Source organism: Anabrus simplex, chromosome 5 (genome assembly GCF_040414725.1).
Source record: "Anabrus simplex isolate iqAnaSimp1 chromosome 5, ASM4041472v1, whole genome shotgun sequence".
Taxonomy (NCBI): domain Eukaryota; kingdom Metazoa; phylum Arthropoda; class Insecta; order Orthoptera; family Tettigoniidae; genus Anabrus; species Anabrus simplex.
Window position 1 is genome coordinate 75,265,875 of NC_090269.1, and position 18,559 is coordinate 75,284,433.

Below are 18,559 nucleotides of genomic sequence, written 5' to 3' on the forward strand. Positions count from 1 at the left end.
CGGCCTTAATTAAGGTACAGCCCCAGCATTTGCATGGTGTGAAAATGGGAAACTACGGAAAACCATATTCAGGGTTGCCGATAGTGGGGTTCGAACCCACGATCTCCCGTATGCGAGCTCATAGCTGCGCGCTTCTAACCGCACGGCCAACTCGCCCGGTAGAATTATGATTAACAATTCGGATAATAATTCGGAGTTTTTACAGTTCATTATTTTCTTTTTCGTGTATTGTGACAAATTAAGAGCTACAAAGTTTGAGTGTGACGGATAGCTTTTATTTTAATAATAATGATAATAATAATAATAATAATAATAATAATAATAATAATAATAACGTTATTTCCTTACGTCCCACTACTTTTTACGGTTCTCGGAGACTCCGAGGTGCCGGAATTTTGTTCGGAGATCCGAGGGGCCGAAATATTGTCCCACATGTATTCCTCAACGTGCCAGTAAGTCTACTTATAGGAATCTGACGAATTTGAGAAGGTTAAATACCACCAGACTGAGCTAGAATTAAGCCTGCCAAGTAAGGGCCAGGATGCCAATGCTTTAAACGTCTGAGCCATTCAGCCCGTAAACTTGAATTTTGATGCGGTTAATAAGCACTGCAAACGCAGCAACAAGTTAATATGTTTTTATTCTACCTTTATACATGTTCTTTTCGTTACGAAGGATGAACTGTAGGTACGTTAATTTATGCAGTTTAATAATATGTTCATTATCCGTTTGAAACAAAACGACCGGGTGAGTGGGCCGTGCGGTTAGGGGCGTCACCATAAGACCTATCCATGTAGGTGCGACGTAAAGCAAATAGCAAAAAAAAAAAAAATAATGTAAAAACGTTCGATGAGCTTTAATAATTCACTTTCAATACTACCTATTTAGATATCCTATCTCATGTATTATTTCCTTGACGCAAGGAGCGTTGTTCCGTTTATGCAATACAAAACGGGATAGTAGCATACTTCATGTCCTGGAGTACCTATCCTAACACAACTCTCGAATAAGTATAATACCACACAATCTTACAGACCCCTTACCGACACAGATGATCAGGCCATTTCCACACTCACTAGATTATGGGACTGATAACGACAAATACCCCAATCCCCTAAAGGACCTAACAGCAACAGAACCCACATTAACACTGGCTATTCAATACATCTCCATTAACCGAGATCGATGACCAAGGGCATCTGAAGATCTTGAAAATGGAAATCCACAGCCTGTTTTCAGTCATTCGACCGGGTCAGAAATGGAATTATTGAAGCCCAATCTAGCTGCGAGGATAGGAAATGTGCTGGCTGCCGAAACCTGTCGCACTACTCTGGGGCAATGACCTGCACCTGGCGATCCGAAATTGTCCTTGGGAACTCCGGGTACTAAACGTCATACGCCATTTAATTTCATTAATGATTGACAGATGAAATGAAATGTTAATGAAGAGTGTTGCTGGAATGAAAGAAGACAGGGAAATCCGGAGTACCCAGAGGAAGCTGTACCGCCTCCGCTTTGTCCAGCACAAATCTCACATGGAGTGACCGGGATTTGAACCGCGGTATCCAGCGGAGAGAGGCCGACGCGTTGCCGCCTGAGCCACGGAGGCTCCCTGAAGATCTTGAAACGGAAACAAAATGCTAACAATTTATTTTGGACAGGCTGCTCGTAAATAAACAAAACTGATTTGGGAAGAATATTATATAACATATCGTGAACCAGTAGCACCAGCGTTCAGCTGTTATCTTGGACAGGATGCACATACTCGTAAACAAAACCGGTTTGACAAGAATGGTGCGTAACTTGTCATGAACCAGTAGCACCAGCCTTCAGCTGTTATTTTGAACAGGCCGCCCAAACACATGAACAAAACCAGTTTGACAGGTATGGAGCATAACTTGTCATGATCCAGTAGCACCAGTCTTCAGCTATTATTGCGGACAGGCTGCCCACATACATAAACAGAGCAAAGCTATCCTTTCACATTAGAGAGGTGTATTAACTACTCTAAAAACATCATATCCCTATGCTCACTAAAGTAACTTCCGACGATTATAAAAAATTGATATATGTATGTTCAACACATCATTCTCGATTGCTACAAGAAATATCTGCACGTATACCCTTAACATTCTGTATATCGTCAGGAAATTATTATACCTAGAATCATTCGAGAGGTGCTAGAAATTGCTAAACGCCCGAGTAATTTAACAAAGTTGACGGCTATATAGTGAGTAGATCATGGCTACTCTCCATAGTTAACTCGTCAACATCTTTCTCCTTTACTCTGAAGGCCCTGGAATGAACTATATTATTAACAGGGCCTCTGTATCCTTGGGTCTGGTTACTATGGAGTGACAGTTGACAATACATTATTTGTTACTGCTCTGAAGACGATCCTGGTCGTAGGATCTAAACGAGTCAGCAAATTATTAACATTTCGCGACCCAATATCTCCAAATCATTGTTATGTTATTTTACTCTACTTGCTTGGAATACTTAGACCGGTGGTCCATTTTTCATTTTTCTGAACTCAGTGTGTTAATTTAGGAAGATGTTAATTCTGTGTTTGAATGGAGTGATGTACTGTAACGGTTCAAATCCCGTTACAAGCATTCATCTGTATTATTGTCCGGCTCCCTGGCTAAATGGTTAGCATGATGGCCATTGGTTACAGGGGTCCCGGGTTCGATTCCCGGCAGGGAATTTTATCCATCATTGGTTAATTTCTCTGGCACGGGGGCTGGGTGTATATGTCGTCTTCATCATCAGTTCATCCTCATCATGACGCGCAGGTCGCCTACGGGAGTCAAATCGAAAGACCTGCACCTAGCGAGCCTAACATGTCCTCGGACACTCCCGGCACTAAAAGCCATACGCCATTTCATGTTTTCATCTGTATTATTATTATTATTATTATTATTATTATTGTAACTATTATTATTGTTTGATTCAATTCTGTAATCTGATTTCGCTATGTATTAATTATTTATCGCTTGCCTTATGGTATTTCATTTATTATGTATATGTGTGTGTTAGCATTAAAATCATGTAGAATGAGACTTACTGCCTAATATCAGATATGGATATTATTTGTGATACTACTTTTAAACTATTGCTACATATGGTGCAATACTGTTACAGTAACTGGCGAGTCATTGCTCTGTCATTGTATGCATTTAGACTATGAGATAATTTAGGGAACTCCTGGTTTGCGTGATGCTATTTCATCACTATATGAAATACTTTGGAGCTGGGTGGGAATTACATCATGTATTCTTCTAGAAATGACGTGTGCGTGACAACATATGTCTATATAAAGAGCTGTATCCTATAGCGGGAGTTTAGTTGGATAGTTCAGTTGGATGGTTCAGTTGGTTGGAAGTTGAATGGAGAGACTTGCCATGAAGTCAATTGAAAGGAGACGGATGGCGAACAGTGATATGGATACGTAACCGTCAGTGACCAAATGGATTATATGTTCGGAGTGTGTTTCTTGTATCTGTTCGGTCAAATTCTTGTGTCAGTTCGGTGACAGTCGAATATTGAGTCGTTGTAATGCAGGCTAACAGTTATCAGTGAATTACTTGTAAAGTTGATTGTGAAGTGTGAATATAATTTCAAGTCATGCTATATCTCGTTTGTACCGGGCGAGTTGGCCGAGCGCGTAGAAGCGCGCGGCTGTGAGCTTGCATCCGGGAGATAGTAGGTTCGAATCCCACTATCGGCAGCCCTGAAAATGGTTTTCCGTGGTTTCCCCTTTTTACACCAGGCAAATGCTGGGGCTGTACCTTAATTAAGGCCACGGCCGCTTCCTTCCAACTCCTTGTCCTTTCCTATCCCATCGTCGCCATAAGACCTATCTGTGTCGGTGCGACGTAAAGCCCCTAGCAAAAAAATATCTCGTTTGTGAAACTAAAATGATACATCATCAAATTAGGTTTGAGATACCTACAGCTGATACCAACTCAAAGGAATACGTCGTAATAACACTCAAACTGTTGAAGGTACTGTTACGTGAACCAGTAAGGGATAAAATTCTTGTACAACTTTTAAATGCCCGGTCTAGAGGATTTCAAATTTAATGCCTAGAGTTTCTTCCAGTTACAATTACAGAATTTTATATTATATCGATATTATCGCAACAAGTCTTGCCATTTCAATTATCAATTTAAAGAATATATTTAGTTTAGTATCAAATACAAGTTATGGTTTTATTTCAGTGGTAGAATTAGATAACCTCAATTTTTAATGGGAAAACCATACTTCAATGTCCTTTTCCTAGAACCTATATGTTATGCTGTCAAAGTAAGCTAATTACCTCACATCCTAGAGACATTCAAGACTCTCATTCTATTATCGTTACACTGATCTGTAGCTGGCGCCCATCAACAATTATATGTGTATATAATCAGGTAAGTTCTAAGTGTGAGTACATAGTTCGACGATTGAGTATTTTATTTGATGAATATTCTAATGCTATTTCATTCATATATCGTTACCTGTATTTGTGACCATTTATAGTCACAGTACAAAGGTCATTAGATTGTGTACTTAAGTGCACTGGGATATACATATATAATACAGTGCTTTTTGGTGAGATTGTTAATGTCAGCGAATATCTCATAGTTCCTAAGTAAGGATGAAATTCGGCTCGTACACCAACTTATTTGAGGTGGGTGGAAATATTCACTAATTTTGAAGATAAGACTATTGGCTTCAGGTATATAGGCTAATCGGTTAGGAAGTGAGTCCACAAGATTGTGCAGGTAGGTCGCCACTCATTGAGGATTTGATCACGTATTTCCATGAAATTGCGGAGATGCTGATGTCGGCGTTTTACCCGCTGTTCCGACATGTCCCAGAGATTTTCAATGGGGTTCAAGTCAGGTGATTTTGCAGGCCAGTCGAAATATAATAGGGTATGGGAATGTTTATAAAACCAGTTACTTATGCGGCCAGCTCGATGAAATTTTGCTGTTGCCATCTTGAATAATCGGAGTATCAATAGCATACTCATCATGAAGATGTTGACTGAAAGGCAACACCTGATCATCCACTATGTTTAAATAAACATGCTGGTTCATGTTATTGGTCACCTCAGTGAGTTGGCCCAATCCATGATACGAAAAACACCCACAAAATATCACATACCCACCTCCGGCTTCAACCTGACCTTGCACAAATCCAGAATAAAATGCTTCATTTGGCCTTCGGTGCATTCGGCGACGTGCGTCATTGGAATACAGGAAAAACGTGATTCGTCAGACCACATTACGGTCCGCCATTCAGCTACTGTCCATGTTGGATGATTTCTGGCCCATTGAAGACATGCAGCTTTATGTGCCTGTGTGAGCAATGGTCTCTTTCGAAGTGACCGACCCCAAATGTTCACAGCATGCAGTTCCTGTTGCAATGTTTTCTCGCTAACAGGTTGGGATGGATCTTCATTCAGTGACTGCAACAATTCCTAACGGGTTTGAAAGCGATTTTGATTCACAAACCGTGAAAAGCATTTCCAGTCCCTCTCAGTTAGGATCTACTTCCGACCATAATTCTGACTTCGTGTTTCGTGGCCACGTGTAGTACACCACTGCTCGTAGATACGTTGAGCAGTCCGCTGCGAAACACCAACAAATCCTGCAACTTCATGCACCGTATGGCCCTGGGCACGGCCAAACACGATTGCCCCTTTTTGCCACTCTGTCATATCCTTGCATCTACCCATGTTGATGTACATTGTCCGCTTGAAACATCAACGTCTCACTGATCGCTACTACCTTATGCTCATGTAGAGGCAGTGAGCGTGCGGTTTAGCACGAGACTATTTCGCTGCGTCCTCTGTACATGCTTAATGATCCGTCTGTGCGTTCGCACTAGCGTGACTAACTGTTTGTCCGGTGAACTTAGGTGATGTAGAATTTGGGTTAAGCTTGCCTGCTACAAATACTCCTACCGAACGGATATTTTCATTAATGAGCAATCGTTGGACAAATGAAAAATCCAGCCTAAAGCCTGAAAATGTACAACATATGCTAGTGACAAGGTGTAACTTGGATTATAAGTACAGCATATAGAGTTCTTTATGACATATTGCTTGGAAACTAAGTTGCTGAAGGCAATTCATTCAAGTAAAAAGTACGAGAGCCTGTCACAATGACTTCACACTGCAACGTGTTAATGTAACACTGTGTGTTGTAATGTAAAAATAACTGTAATAATAGGTGAGTGGGTTATAAAATTTGGTAATTTTTGTTATTGAAACATATTATTTCCTTTGTTATACAATCTATAAATCAGAGTGTGTTTAAATAGTGAGTAATAATGTATGGTTTGTTGTAACTTATGCTTTTTTTACGTTTGGTACCGCTTAAAAGGAAACGAGAAATTTCGGCGATCAAGTTCGAGACTAGACCATATTTTTGATCAGGTCCCGCTTTTTGTCTATAAATATCTGGTCACTCCACTTGTACATTTACTTACTTCACAGAGCTTAGTGGACAATCGCCTCTAAAGAAGTATTTAGTATTTCTCAGTGTATTAGTATTTAGTATTTATTTATTTATTAGTTTTCTCCAGAGCTACAGTAAATATTTGATATGATAAATGAGAAAAATAACAATGTCCAGCCTATAGCCAGATTTAAACTACAATGCTATGAACAACAAATACTGACAAATGGCCATGCACAACTCCTTACCGGAGATCCAATGGCCCTGGCACTGCGGCATTAACGGCACACTTATTTACAAACAGGCATATTTAAAATGGTAAATTATAATGGAAAGTTTAAATACAATAAAACAAACTAAATTGAAATGAAATGCGCCACTGATAGGGGCAGAATTAAATGACAGTGAGCGACAGATACTGGTAACCGGTTGACTTGACTATGTTGCGCATCCGCTGGGGTTACGCAACATTAACCATGTCCCAGATTTGCCTGCCTGAGTAAGCTAGTCTGGAACACGATTCCACTCCTAGCAAACCCAGGCAAGATCACGTTTACTGCTGAGTGCGCTTACTTTTATGTTTACACAGGGCAGTCTTCTAACATTTCAATTTCTTAATATCATTACTCCACTTACTCAATCTGCTGCGCTGTACTATCTCTGTTACCACACAAGCACTGCACTATTTAGAGTTCTATCTTGCCCTCAATTGTGCAATGAGAAGGCAGTTCAATGATTCGAGCTCTTCAACTATATCCAACTCTATTTTCACTTTCTATTAAATGCCTTCTTGCTCATTAGCTTACTACAATTAATAACATCTCTAGGTAATTATAATACCATAAACTCTCCAAGCTCATACCTCTCCCTCGTCTCTTATTCATCAACTTACTATGCATACTAACCACACACGCACAAATAGCATCCAACATGTTCATCTATCATTACGCCAATTATTCACACCTCAACCTTCAATTACTTTCATGTTTTCATCATCAATACACCAAATACTCACTTTTGTCAACCTTATACCACCATATTCATCCATTCATTACTCATACCAAACGCAGTTCGTATTCGAATAACATGAGATTGCCATACTTCACTCCTAAATCCAATAAACAACTCACTAATTACTTTTCCAAATCCCCTTCTCACTTTCAAACTCTCTAATCTCATACCTCCTATTCGCCTCTTATTCGTACCTCATAACAAACACAGATTTACATACAATTAACATCAACTATCATTACACCAATTAACCACTTTTTCAGCCTTATACCCCATAAACAAACCTCGAAACAAATAACACTATCAAATAACCCACTAATTACTTATCCAAATTACACACCAAATACTCACTTCTCTCAACCTTATACCGCCATATTCATCAATTCACTATTCATACCAAAGACAGTTCACATACAAATAGCATAAATTACCATACTTCACTCCTAAATCCAATAAACAACTCACTAATTACTTCTCCAAATTTCCTTCGAACTTTCAAACTCTCTAATCTCATACCTCCCATTCACCTCTTCTTCATACATCATACCAAACACCGATTCACATACACTTAACATAAAATTACCATAGCCCATTTCACAAAGATACCATGCTCACCCCTTTTGTTGTCATCCTACCTTCTGTAACAATGTTCTTACTTCCTGTAACAACACCCTTCTCATTTCCACCTATTCTCCACATGCCTCTTAAGCTTCTAGGCCTTCCTTCGTCTATTCTTCCTTCGTCCCTTAAACTTCTGCTCCACCCTTCGTTCCAGCGCCGCTCTATTCTCTTCCAGGTTGTCTCCGCACGTTCCCTTTCTCTCTGCGCCGCCATTTCTTCATTGTTTCCACTCTGCTGACTTCCTTTGCCTCCAGCTGTGACTGTGTCTATGTCCCTTGGCCTACCTACTCTCGCCCCAATATCCACTGCTCCTTCCTTGTCGGTGTTTATAATCTCAGTTTCACTTGGCACCTCTCCCTGTCTCACTTCGCACAGCACACTGATACTTTCGGTATTTATATTATTACCATCCCCATCTTCTCCAATATCACTATCTTTCACTTGCGTATCTTCCCCACGACTCGCTACACTTCTCTCTGTTTCTTCGTCTTGTTTTATCTTCATTTCTAGGTCCATCAATCTATTCACAGACCAGATTCTACTCCAGCTGCTGCTTGACACCACTAGTTCCTGTCCTCTGATGATTGCTCTCAGCCCTTGATGTCTAGCTCGTATCATATGTTTTCTGAAAATTTTTTCGTTCCTGATCGCTTCAATTCCCAGTCCCTCTTGATCCATACTTTTTCCCTCTGCATGTTACCCGCATTGCCAACCACAATATCAGCCATCAACGTAGAAAACTGTTGTACTTTGATATGGCGGTTCCCTCTAATTCTTCCCACTATCTACACATCGTCTATGTCCGCTTCACTAAAATTGATTTTCATTTTCCCCTGAATCAGGTCCACTAATTTATAAATTGTAAGCACTTTGTCCTCCCTCTTCTCCTCAGGCACTCCGTATGTAAATAGGCATTTCTTCCTACGATTTAGTGTTGGCTTCCACTTCTGCTTTCAGTTTCAGCGCCTCCTCTTCTAATCGTCCTATTTTCTCCCTTAATGCTGCAACTTCTTCGGTATTTTTCCTCACTTGCGATGTTGTGTCTTCTGTCCTTTCTCGGAACCATCCCTTCATTTTTTCAAACTCCCCCGTTTGCTCTTGAATCATATTTTTAAGTTTCTCAAAGGGGCAGACTTCTACAACCACCTCTTTTACAACTCTTCTGATTGCTTCCATGTCTTCCCAGCTCATATTTCCACTGGAAGTCGGACCTGGGTTCAGCTCTACCCCCCCCCCCCCAATCCATAGCATTGTCATAATCACCGCCGCTGATAGCATTAATTCTCCTTTCGTTTCCATTTCTATTTTACACCCTCCTGTCTTTACTTCTCCTTTCTTCCCTGCCATCCTCCTATGATCGCCCTGTATTGCTCCACACGAATCATTGTCAGTAAACTCCTCACTACCTTCCTGCACTCAGCACCTACACTCCCTTCTCCCACTCCAGGGACCCTCCGCTCAATACGTCTGCACTCGTTAGTGGCTTAGGCTGAACTGTGTAAAGAAGCAGTGTGAGGAAGTTGATAAGTGGGTTGAGCTTACAGTGTCCGGTATTATCAGAGAAACCGTAATGGCCAAAACTTCGTCGGAACTTTTAAAATGTTAAATATGACAATCTTTGATTTCAACGCAATACAATTACTATAAACATATTTTGAAATAAGGAAAATATGTATAGCACAATCTTCTCCTCCTCCTTCTTCTTCTTATACTACCAGTTTTTACCACATCTGTGGGGTCGCGGGTGCGAACGGTGTCACACAATGTGGATTTGGCCCTGTTTTACGGCCGGATGCCTTTCCTGACGCCAATCCTATATGGAGGGATGTAATCATTATTGCGTGTTTCTGTGGTGGTTGGTAGTGTGGTATGTTGTCCGAATATGAAAAGGAGAGTTTTGGGACGGACACAAACACCCAGTCCCCGAGCCAGAAGAATTAAACTGAAGCGATTAAAATCCCCGACCTGACCGTGAATCGAACCCGAGCCCCTCTGAACCGAAGGCCAGTGCGTTGACCTTTAGCCAACGAGTCGGACAAATTATGTATTGCACACTATTATTGAAAATATCATTCAAATAAAACAAAATATTGCTGGTGTTTCTACACAGCATATCAATGCAATTTTTCCTTGGCAAAGAGTCCTTTGGACCGTATAGAGCGTATAAGCAAACGTCCGTTAGCACGAACTGTAAGTGTGACGAAATGTCCGTGGTACGACTTTTCGGGTAGAAATCGTGACGGATGACTGAACAAGTTGAGGAAGCAATTTGTCCTGCTTTTCCTATCGACTTCAGGTGAAAATTTATCTGTAAATCGTTCTACAGTGCACTCATTCATGAGATATTTATAGCCTATACATCCCAATTATACGGCCTTCTTCCGGTCTGAAAATGTCAGTTATTGAGATCGTATAGTTCCTTGGATAAATGGTTATCCTTTTGGCCTTCGCTTCAGAGGGTTCGATTCCGGGCGGGCCGAGGATTTTAACTGCGAATAGTTAATTCCTCTCATTCGGGGACTGCGTGTTCGTATTAATACATTTCTCTCCCACTATATACAACACACCTCACTAAAACACAACCACAGAAGCATGCAAAACTGAACTGAATACATTTCTTTACACAGAGCTGGCGTCAGGAGGGGCGTACAGTCGTAAAAATGGGTCAAATTCACATCAGGTGCCGATCCCCATAAATTGGGGGAAAAGGTCCGGAAGAAGAAGAATAGAAAGTCTCACCTCGAAATTATCTGCTAGTCGCTGACCAGCTCTTGCTAGGGCCATACAGTTGATGCACCAGAGGGAGATAAAGCACGTTGTTGAACCTGCTGTATGGATCAACGTAAGTAATAGAATGAAAATATGCTTCCATAAGTCTCTATACACAGTGAAGTAGATCGGATACAAAATCGTCAAAATAATGCAGATAATTGCGAAGATCTTGCTTATTCTGTTAAGTCCCAGGTTGAGTTCTTGTCTCGTGCACTTCTTAAATAGGACCTGAAACAGTAGTGTCATTAATTTAATAAACTGGTTATATGCATACATACAAGTTATTACAAATTATTGAAGCGATTTCACAAATTTACTATAGCTATATTACTTGACATATTATCACAATACTTTTAGGAAAACTCACCAGGTTTTATTTAACATACTACAAGGGCTCGGTGTATGTCCCCCACCACCCTCCCACGGATTTCGCGGATATTATCGTAAATCTATAATCAAGTTCTTCCCACACTCGGTGCAGCATGGTCCTATCAATCTGTTCAAGATTAATGTTGATCAGAGATCGCGGTCTCAAGGTTTCCTGGTAGAGGAGGCCGGCAGTGTAGGAGAGTATGGTTAGTATGCAATTGATAATCACCAGATTGCATGCTAAATGCCTCGACCCAAATTTTAAAACCTCTCCGGAATGTTTATGTGGAATGGTGGCATATGACGTAGTTGATGGTGACTCGTCCATCGGATGAAGACGTTAAAACTTAGGTGGACTCATTTGTGTTATTCGACAGGAGTAGGCTGTTTTTGTTTTTGTTTTTTTTTGCTATGGGCTTTACGTCGCACCGACACAGATAGGTCTTATGGCGACGATGGGATAGGAAAGGCCTAGGAGTTGGAAGGAAGCGGCCGTGGCCTTAATTAAGGTACAGCCCCAGCATTTGCCTGGTGTGAAAATGGGAAACCACGGAAAACCATTTTCAGGGCTGCCGATAGTGGGATTCGAACCTACTATCTCCCGGATGCAAGCTCACAGCCGCGCGCCTCTACGCGCACGGCCAACTCGCCCGGTGGAGTAGGCTGTGTGCCGACAAGAAATATCGTATGGGGTTAGGTCGGGAGAGCGTAGACGCCATGGCAGTAATTGCTGATCACTATCCCCACCACGACCAATCCGTCGGTTTCTTAATCTCCTGTATAAGAATTCACGAACATTGTTATGGAAGTAAGGAGGAGTACTATCCTATTGGTAGACGAAGTCCACACCGTCGGTCTCCAGCTGAGGCATGAGCAATTTTCTTTGCATGTTCAAACACACGTGTCCTCGAACGATCTTTTCGCGGAAGATAAAGAGGCCATACACTTTAAACCGTGAGATTGCACAGAACACATTAACTTTTGGTGAGTCTCGAATACGCTGCACGATAGCGTGGGGATTCTATGTGTGCCCCAGATTCGAGCATAGTGCCTGTTCAATGTGCCATTCACAAAGAAATGTTTCTTTATCACTGAAGATGGGTTTCTCACAAAACCCATCTTCTTCCACAAGTTGTTGCAACTGTGCCGCAAATTCAAAGCGGCATTGTCATTGGACGTCAGGGCTTGTAGAACGTGCAAGCGGAGAAGCTTCTTCTTCAATTTTCTCCGTCAGATCTTCCAAACGGTCGGTCGAGGAATGTTCAGCACTCTGCTTGCTCTACACGTCGACTTCTGTAGGCTACGTGTAAATCTCGACCGTTTCTTCAGTCACTTTTAGACCGACCCGTTAATTTCCCCTTATAGAAGCGTCCTGAAACTGTAAAAGTGCGCATAAGATCGTCGAATGGAGTTGGCAGTTGGTGCATCTTTCTTGTACATTGTTTTGAAGTGTCATTCTTACTTGTGCCACGCTCCTCACTTTCATCTATCCTATCCAACCTCCCTTGGTCAACTCTTGTTCTTTTCCGACCTCGACGGTATTACGTATGGAGGCCTAGGGAGTCTCTCATTTCCATGCTCTTCATGCCCCTTGTCTACCTTTGCCCGATACCTTCATTTTTCGAAGTGCCGGACCCTTTCCATTTTTTCTCTCTGATTAGTGTTATATAGAGGATGGTTGCCTAGTTGTACTTCCTTTTAAAACAGTAATCACCACCACCACTTGAAGTGTCATTGCACTGTCACGGCAGATTGATGTGAATGAAATTCGAGCACATCATAAACTTCCTCAGCGTCTGTGGTCATATTTACTCAACTGCTAACATCAGCTGCACTCTCGTGGCAGAAATCTGAAATGTGGCTGCAACAAAACAAAACCTGTTGAGTTACTCTAAATCACTGTTAAGTTTTGTGACAATAAGCCAAATAGTACAACTGTAGCTACAGTAAATTTGTGAAATTGCTGTGTAACTAGCTGATAGTTAGAGCCCTGCACAGATGCGGACATCCGCGGTTTCATCCGCGGTTATCCGCGAAGTTAGTGTCTTGGCGGATACAAACTGTATGGCGGTGCAGATAATTTTGCTGATAATTTCTTAATAATGACGTTTACTGTTTTAAATATATAATATATATATAAAATAAGAGTTTTGTCTGTACATTGCTCAGAATTTAAAATGGATGGTATCTCTGTATCAGTCGTGTCACCAGTAACAAGGAAATGCACTTTTTACTTTTCCGTAATTTCTGTCTGTCTGTCTATCTATCTGTATGTATGTATGTATGTACACGCATCACGAGAAAACGGCTGAAACAAATTTAATGAAAATCGGTATTCAAAGTCAGAGAATAAGTCGCTACAATCTAGGTCATAAATAATAGTATTCGCACTGAGTGAAATGGTAGTTTAGGGGAAGGACTAAAAGTTAATTCTCAAATATTTATGTTATTAATGGTCGTATCTTAATGAAAAGCGGTAGGCAAAATTTGGGAATAAGTCTATGCAATCCAGGCTATAAATAATTGTATTCACGCTGAGAAAATGGTAGTTTAGGGGAAGGCCTAAAATGTAATTCTCAAATATTTATGTTATTAGTGGTTCTATCGTAATTAAAATCGGCATGCGAAGTCGGGGAATAAGTCGCTATAATTTAGACTTAAATGATTTTATTCACGCTGAGTGAAATGGTAGTTTAGGGGAAGGCCTAAAATTTAATTCTCAAATATTTATGTTATTAGTGATTGTATCTATAAATACTACATAACTAAAGGTATATGGTATTACATTTCCGATCATTTATGTCTCATACATTGTTACTATACCGGTTATGATCACAGAGATATTCATGAATTTGGATTTTTGTTGCTAAGTCCATATCAGCGCAGTCACGAGAAAATTGGTGAACAGAATTTAATGAAAGTCGGTATGTGAAGTCGGAGAATAAGCAACTACAGTCTACGCTACAAATAATTTTATAAGACGCCCTAATATCACACAGTTGAAAGAAAACTAAATGTGAAGGACTACAATATAGAAAGCTCAAAAATGGATCAACAATAGCAATACGTTGACTATTGTTAGTTGTGATGTGCTTTGTGCCTTCTGTTGCCACTGATCTCCGATAGATAGGATTACTGCTGCGTACCGATTTTTTTAAAATTTGATTTACGTCGCACCGACACAGATAGGTGTAGGTCTTATGGCGACGATGGGATAGGAAAGGGCTAGCAGTGTGAAGGAAGCGACTTTGGTTTTAATTAAGATACAGCCCCAGCATTTTCCTGATGTGAAAATTGAAAACCACGGAATGCCATCTTCAGGGGCGCCGACAGTGGGGTTCGAATTCACTATCTCCCGGATACAAGCTCACAACTCCGCGCCCCTAACCACATGGCCAACTCGCCCAGTCGTACCGAGTGTAACAGACTGCCTGAATATTGGCGGGAATTAGCTGGGGAGTTAGATAACTTTCTTCTTTAGCATGCCATTCCTCTGGTTCACACATTTTCTGATACTACTGGTACGTAACACACTGGCTCATCATAGCATTCGAGCTTTTTGATCCCTTCTCTGAGGCACTGATTGGAATGAGCAGTGTGCATATTTAACGGAATAATGGTAGAAGAGTGCGGTTTTCCGTTTGATCGAGTATTTTATATGATTACATTGCTTTTAGTCGCTACATTCCTACTGACGTTTTTTGTAATGACCTATGTTGACTTCAGTTAGGAAAACCACGTCAGTCTTTCTGAGAATCCCGTAGCGAAGCACGGATACATCAGCTAGTTGTAAATAAAGCACGGAACAGCTACGCACCTTAGCCAAGAGGTCACATCTTCACACCTCCCTAATAATTAATGCTCCCCTTCTCCATCTCCTAACTCCAGCAAACCTCCAAACCCCGTCAAATCTCCTGGCCAGAGAGAAGGCGTAACATTCTAGGTGGCCCACCCCTTCCCGGGGAATGAAAACATCCCCCCAGGTCCCAGGTTGTTTGAGCGCAGCGGAGGGAGAGGATGATGAGCGGAGTGGGTACCGTGCCGAATGTGTGCCTGTCTGAGAACACTGAAGCGTAGGACAGTAGGTTCTTGCACACAGGCGAGAGTACATGTTTAGTTTCGTTGTCTAACTTATTGCTAATAAATGGCTGATGTTTCCTCGAAACTCAATGGTAAAGTGATGAATGGACAAAGGAGGGAACTAGTGAGTAACGTACAGAAGGAAGCAAATTATTCGATACCGGTACTTTAATGAAACCGATACAGATTAATGACAGAAACCGAAAATACCGTTTCCTGTTCAGGTCTGAACGACCTTAGCTGGTGACATTTAGATGGTCAATCTCCAAAGGCTAAATCTTTTACGACCGTTGATCTCAAACAAGCTTATTATCAGATACCGTTATTCGAGGAGTCTAAACCTCTGACAGTTTCGCTACCGACTAGAACGCACATGAATTTAACAGAGTTCTGTTCTTATTATCTACCGGTGTGGCCGTCCTCACAAGGTTGCTAGACCAAACCTTATATCACGTCAAGTTTCACTGAATCTATTATTATTTAGACGATGTTGTGTACAGTGAGTCGTTTGAGAACCACTTTGCTCATGTTGAGTAGGTTTTACAGCGCCTTAGGAAGGGTGGTTTTACGGTCAAACCGTCCATGCTAAATGTAGCATGTCCTTTCTAGATTATACTGCTTCGCCTATCTGAATGTCTGTTGATCAACGTAGGACGCAAGGCTATTCGTGATTTTAAACCTCCCACTGACGTTAAAGTGGAAGCCATATTTATTGGCATGATTAATTTCTTCGGGAAATGTATTCCCAAATTTTACCGTGCTGTTCCTCTTAACCTTCTGTGTCGTAAGGCAGTGAATATTTGTTTTATGTTCGTCCCAATAGGCGATATCTGATGATCTGAAACTTGGCTTATGTAATACCCCGGTCCTGGCCATGCCTATTATTCGAGAAAGTTCACTGTTCAGACTGATGCATCTTCATCTGCTGTCTCAGCAGTACTGCTACAATATTTCTAATAACTGAATCCATCTCTTTTGAGTTTCTACTCGGTTAATTTATAACTGTTAGGCTCTTAAATCTGCCGAAACTAACTTTGAGCAAATAAATGTAAAAACTACCTGAAAAAGAAAACCTATGGTAACATCTTACATCTGCAAAAAAAAACAATTTACGGTAATTAAAATATAATGACATGTTTCGTTCTTGTAAGAACATCATCATGTTCAATTAATTACACTCAAATATTTAGAAATAATTATTTATGTTTATTTCTTTTTAAATAATTTGGAATTTGATATCGGGAACAAGACAAGGTTCCATTTCAACCGAACTGATCTTTATAGAGAAGGCAATGCTGCTTTCCTTTTCGGAGGAGTTCTTGAAGATTTTTTTTTTGCTTCTTACACATCCTAATTGCATTCTATACATACGAATTGGAGAAAATAAAACCGCATTATTAAAATGCTGCGTTCGTCATTTAACACCAGCTACATTATTAAATTCATTACTCGAATACCACAATTCTACTTACCTGGTATTATCCAAACAGATTTATAATCCTACAGGAAAACAACATAAGCTTTACTTATACCCGCAAATATAACACTAGTGATTTTCATAATGCGAAAGTGTCAATACGGAAATCTTACAAGTCATGAAAAAACAACATGACTATATAGTGCCAATGTGCAAGATTAACCGTAACCGTTTACCGATTTACTGTGAAAACGTTAAATTACTGGATGTATATTGAGCCTTTCCTCTTTTTAATAACTACTGGTAAAACTACTGTATTTTCTAACTGTTAGGTTCGATTCATCGTCTTACATTTACTACAGGTCAGTCGTCTTGGAGTCAGCAAGGAGTGCGGATGTGCAGAGTGGAGCGCGGAGCAATGGGCAACACGTTGACATAATACAGAATAGCGATTGATAGCTGGAACTGTGTAAAGGGAAGTAGAAAGGAGACAAAAAATGGAGCTGAAGGGTGAAAAGAGGGGGATGGTGGCTACTCTACTAGTGGCAGTGGTGGTGATGGTGCTGTTGATAATAAGAGGAGTGGAAGTGAATCCTGGTCCAGGTCCAGTGGGTTCCATTGGATGGGAAGAATTCGAACCGATAAGAGAGATGATAAGAGAGGCTTGTCAGACAGAGCAAATACGAGAAATGTTTCGAGAGTTATCCAAGGAGTTTATAGACTTAAAGTTGAGTATTAAGGAAGACGTGAAGAAGGTTTTAGAAGAGGAGGGGTGTAATAAAGATGAGTTGGATCTGTTGAAACAGAAGGTAAGAAGTTTGGAGCGTGACCTGAGAGAAACGAAGAGATTAGTAGAGAGGGGTGAGCAAGAAAGTGTGAGAAAGAATATTTTCATATGTATGGTGAGCAAGAAGAGGGAAAAGAGACTAAAGCGGAACTAGTATATAAAGTGGTAGAAGTGGTCCAGAATAGAATGAAGATCAACTTTAGTGAAGTTGATATAGACGATGTGCGCCGTCTGGGGAAAGTTAAGGGAAGGAGGCCCATCAGAGTGAAATTATTATCTACATTGATGTCTGACATTGTGATAAGGAATTCGAGCAATTTAGAGAAAAAGTGTGGATAAGAAGGGAGATGATCAGGGAAGGCATCGAGAAGAACAGAAACCTGAACAGACATTTAAGGGAGTCAAAAAACAAGGCCTTAAAGCATGTATGAGAGGGCAGCAATTGGCGGTTGAAGACAGCAGATGGTCACGTATATGGGGAGTGGTTCGACTAAAGAAACTTGATGAGGAACACAAACAGCAGCAGAAGGAGACCTTGGCGGAAAAGGGAGTAGCAACGAAGGACACAAGGAGAAGTGGCAGTGACGTAGTGGAGAGTGATATTACGGAAGTGAGCGAAGTCCACATCATAGCAGGTGCAGGAAGTAGAGAAGTGCTGAACAGCAGTGACAGCAACCAGACGGTCGGGAATGCAGAGACCTTGAAGAGCCAGCACAAGGCAGAGGTGGATGAAGCAAGTAATGTGTCACGAGTGGTGCTGAGTGAAATGAAATGAAAGGGGTGAATGTAGGAATAAGAGGCAGGGTAATGATTCATCCTCACCGAGTAAAAGGAACGCAGAAAGTAAGATGGAGAGGAGACAGGTGCTAAATAAGGAAATATCACTAAGTTTGAAAAATTTATGGGGAAGGAAAAAGGCGTAGGTACGGAGAAAGGGAAAGAGGAGGAGAGGAATGAAGGAAGGAAAGGAAGAGGAGAGAGATGGAGAAGACTTGCAAGGAAGAGTGACAAGGAGTAAGGGTGGAAGTGGAGAAGCACAGAAGCAAAGAG

The 18,559-nt window shown here is 41.0% G+C and overlaps 1 protein-coding gene across 1 annotated transcript in view; it reads right to left on the reverse strand.

Moving 5' to 3' along the window:
- Window positions 1-18,559, reverse strand: part of LOC136874366 (gustatory and odorant receptor 24) — an 89,592-nt gene that overhangs the window by 53,237 nt on the left and 17,796 nt on the right. The window contains exon 2 of the mRNA XM_068227733.1: window positions 10,824-11,084. Within this exon, the coding sequence (XP_068083834.1) occupies window positions 10,824-11,084 (261 nt within the window). The remainder of the gene's footprint in view (window positions 1-10,823; window positions 11,085-18,559) is intronic.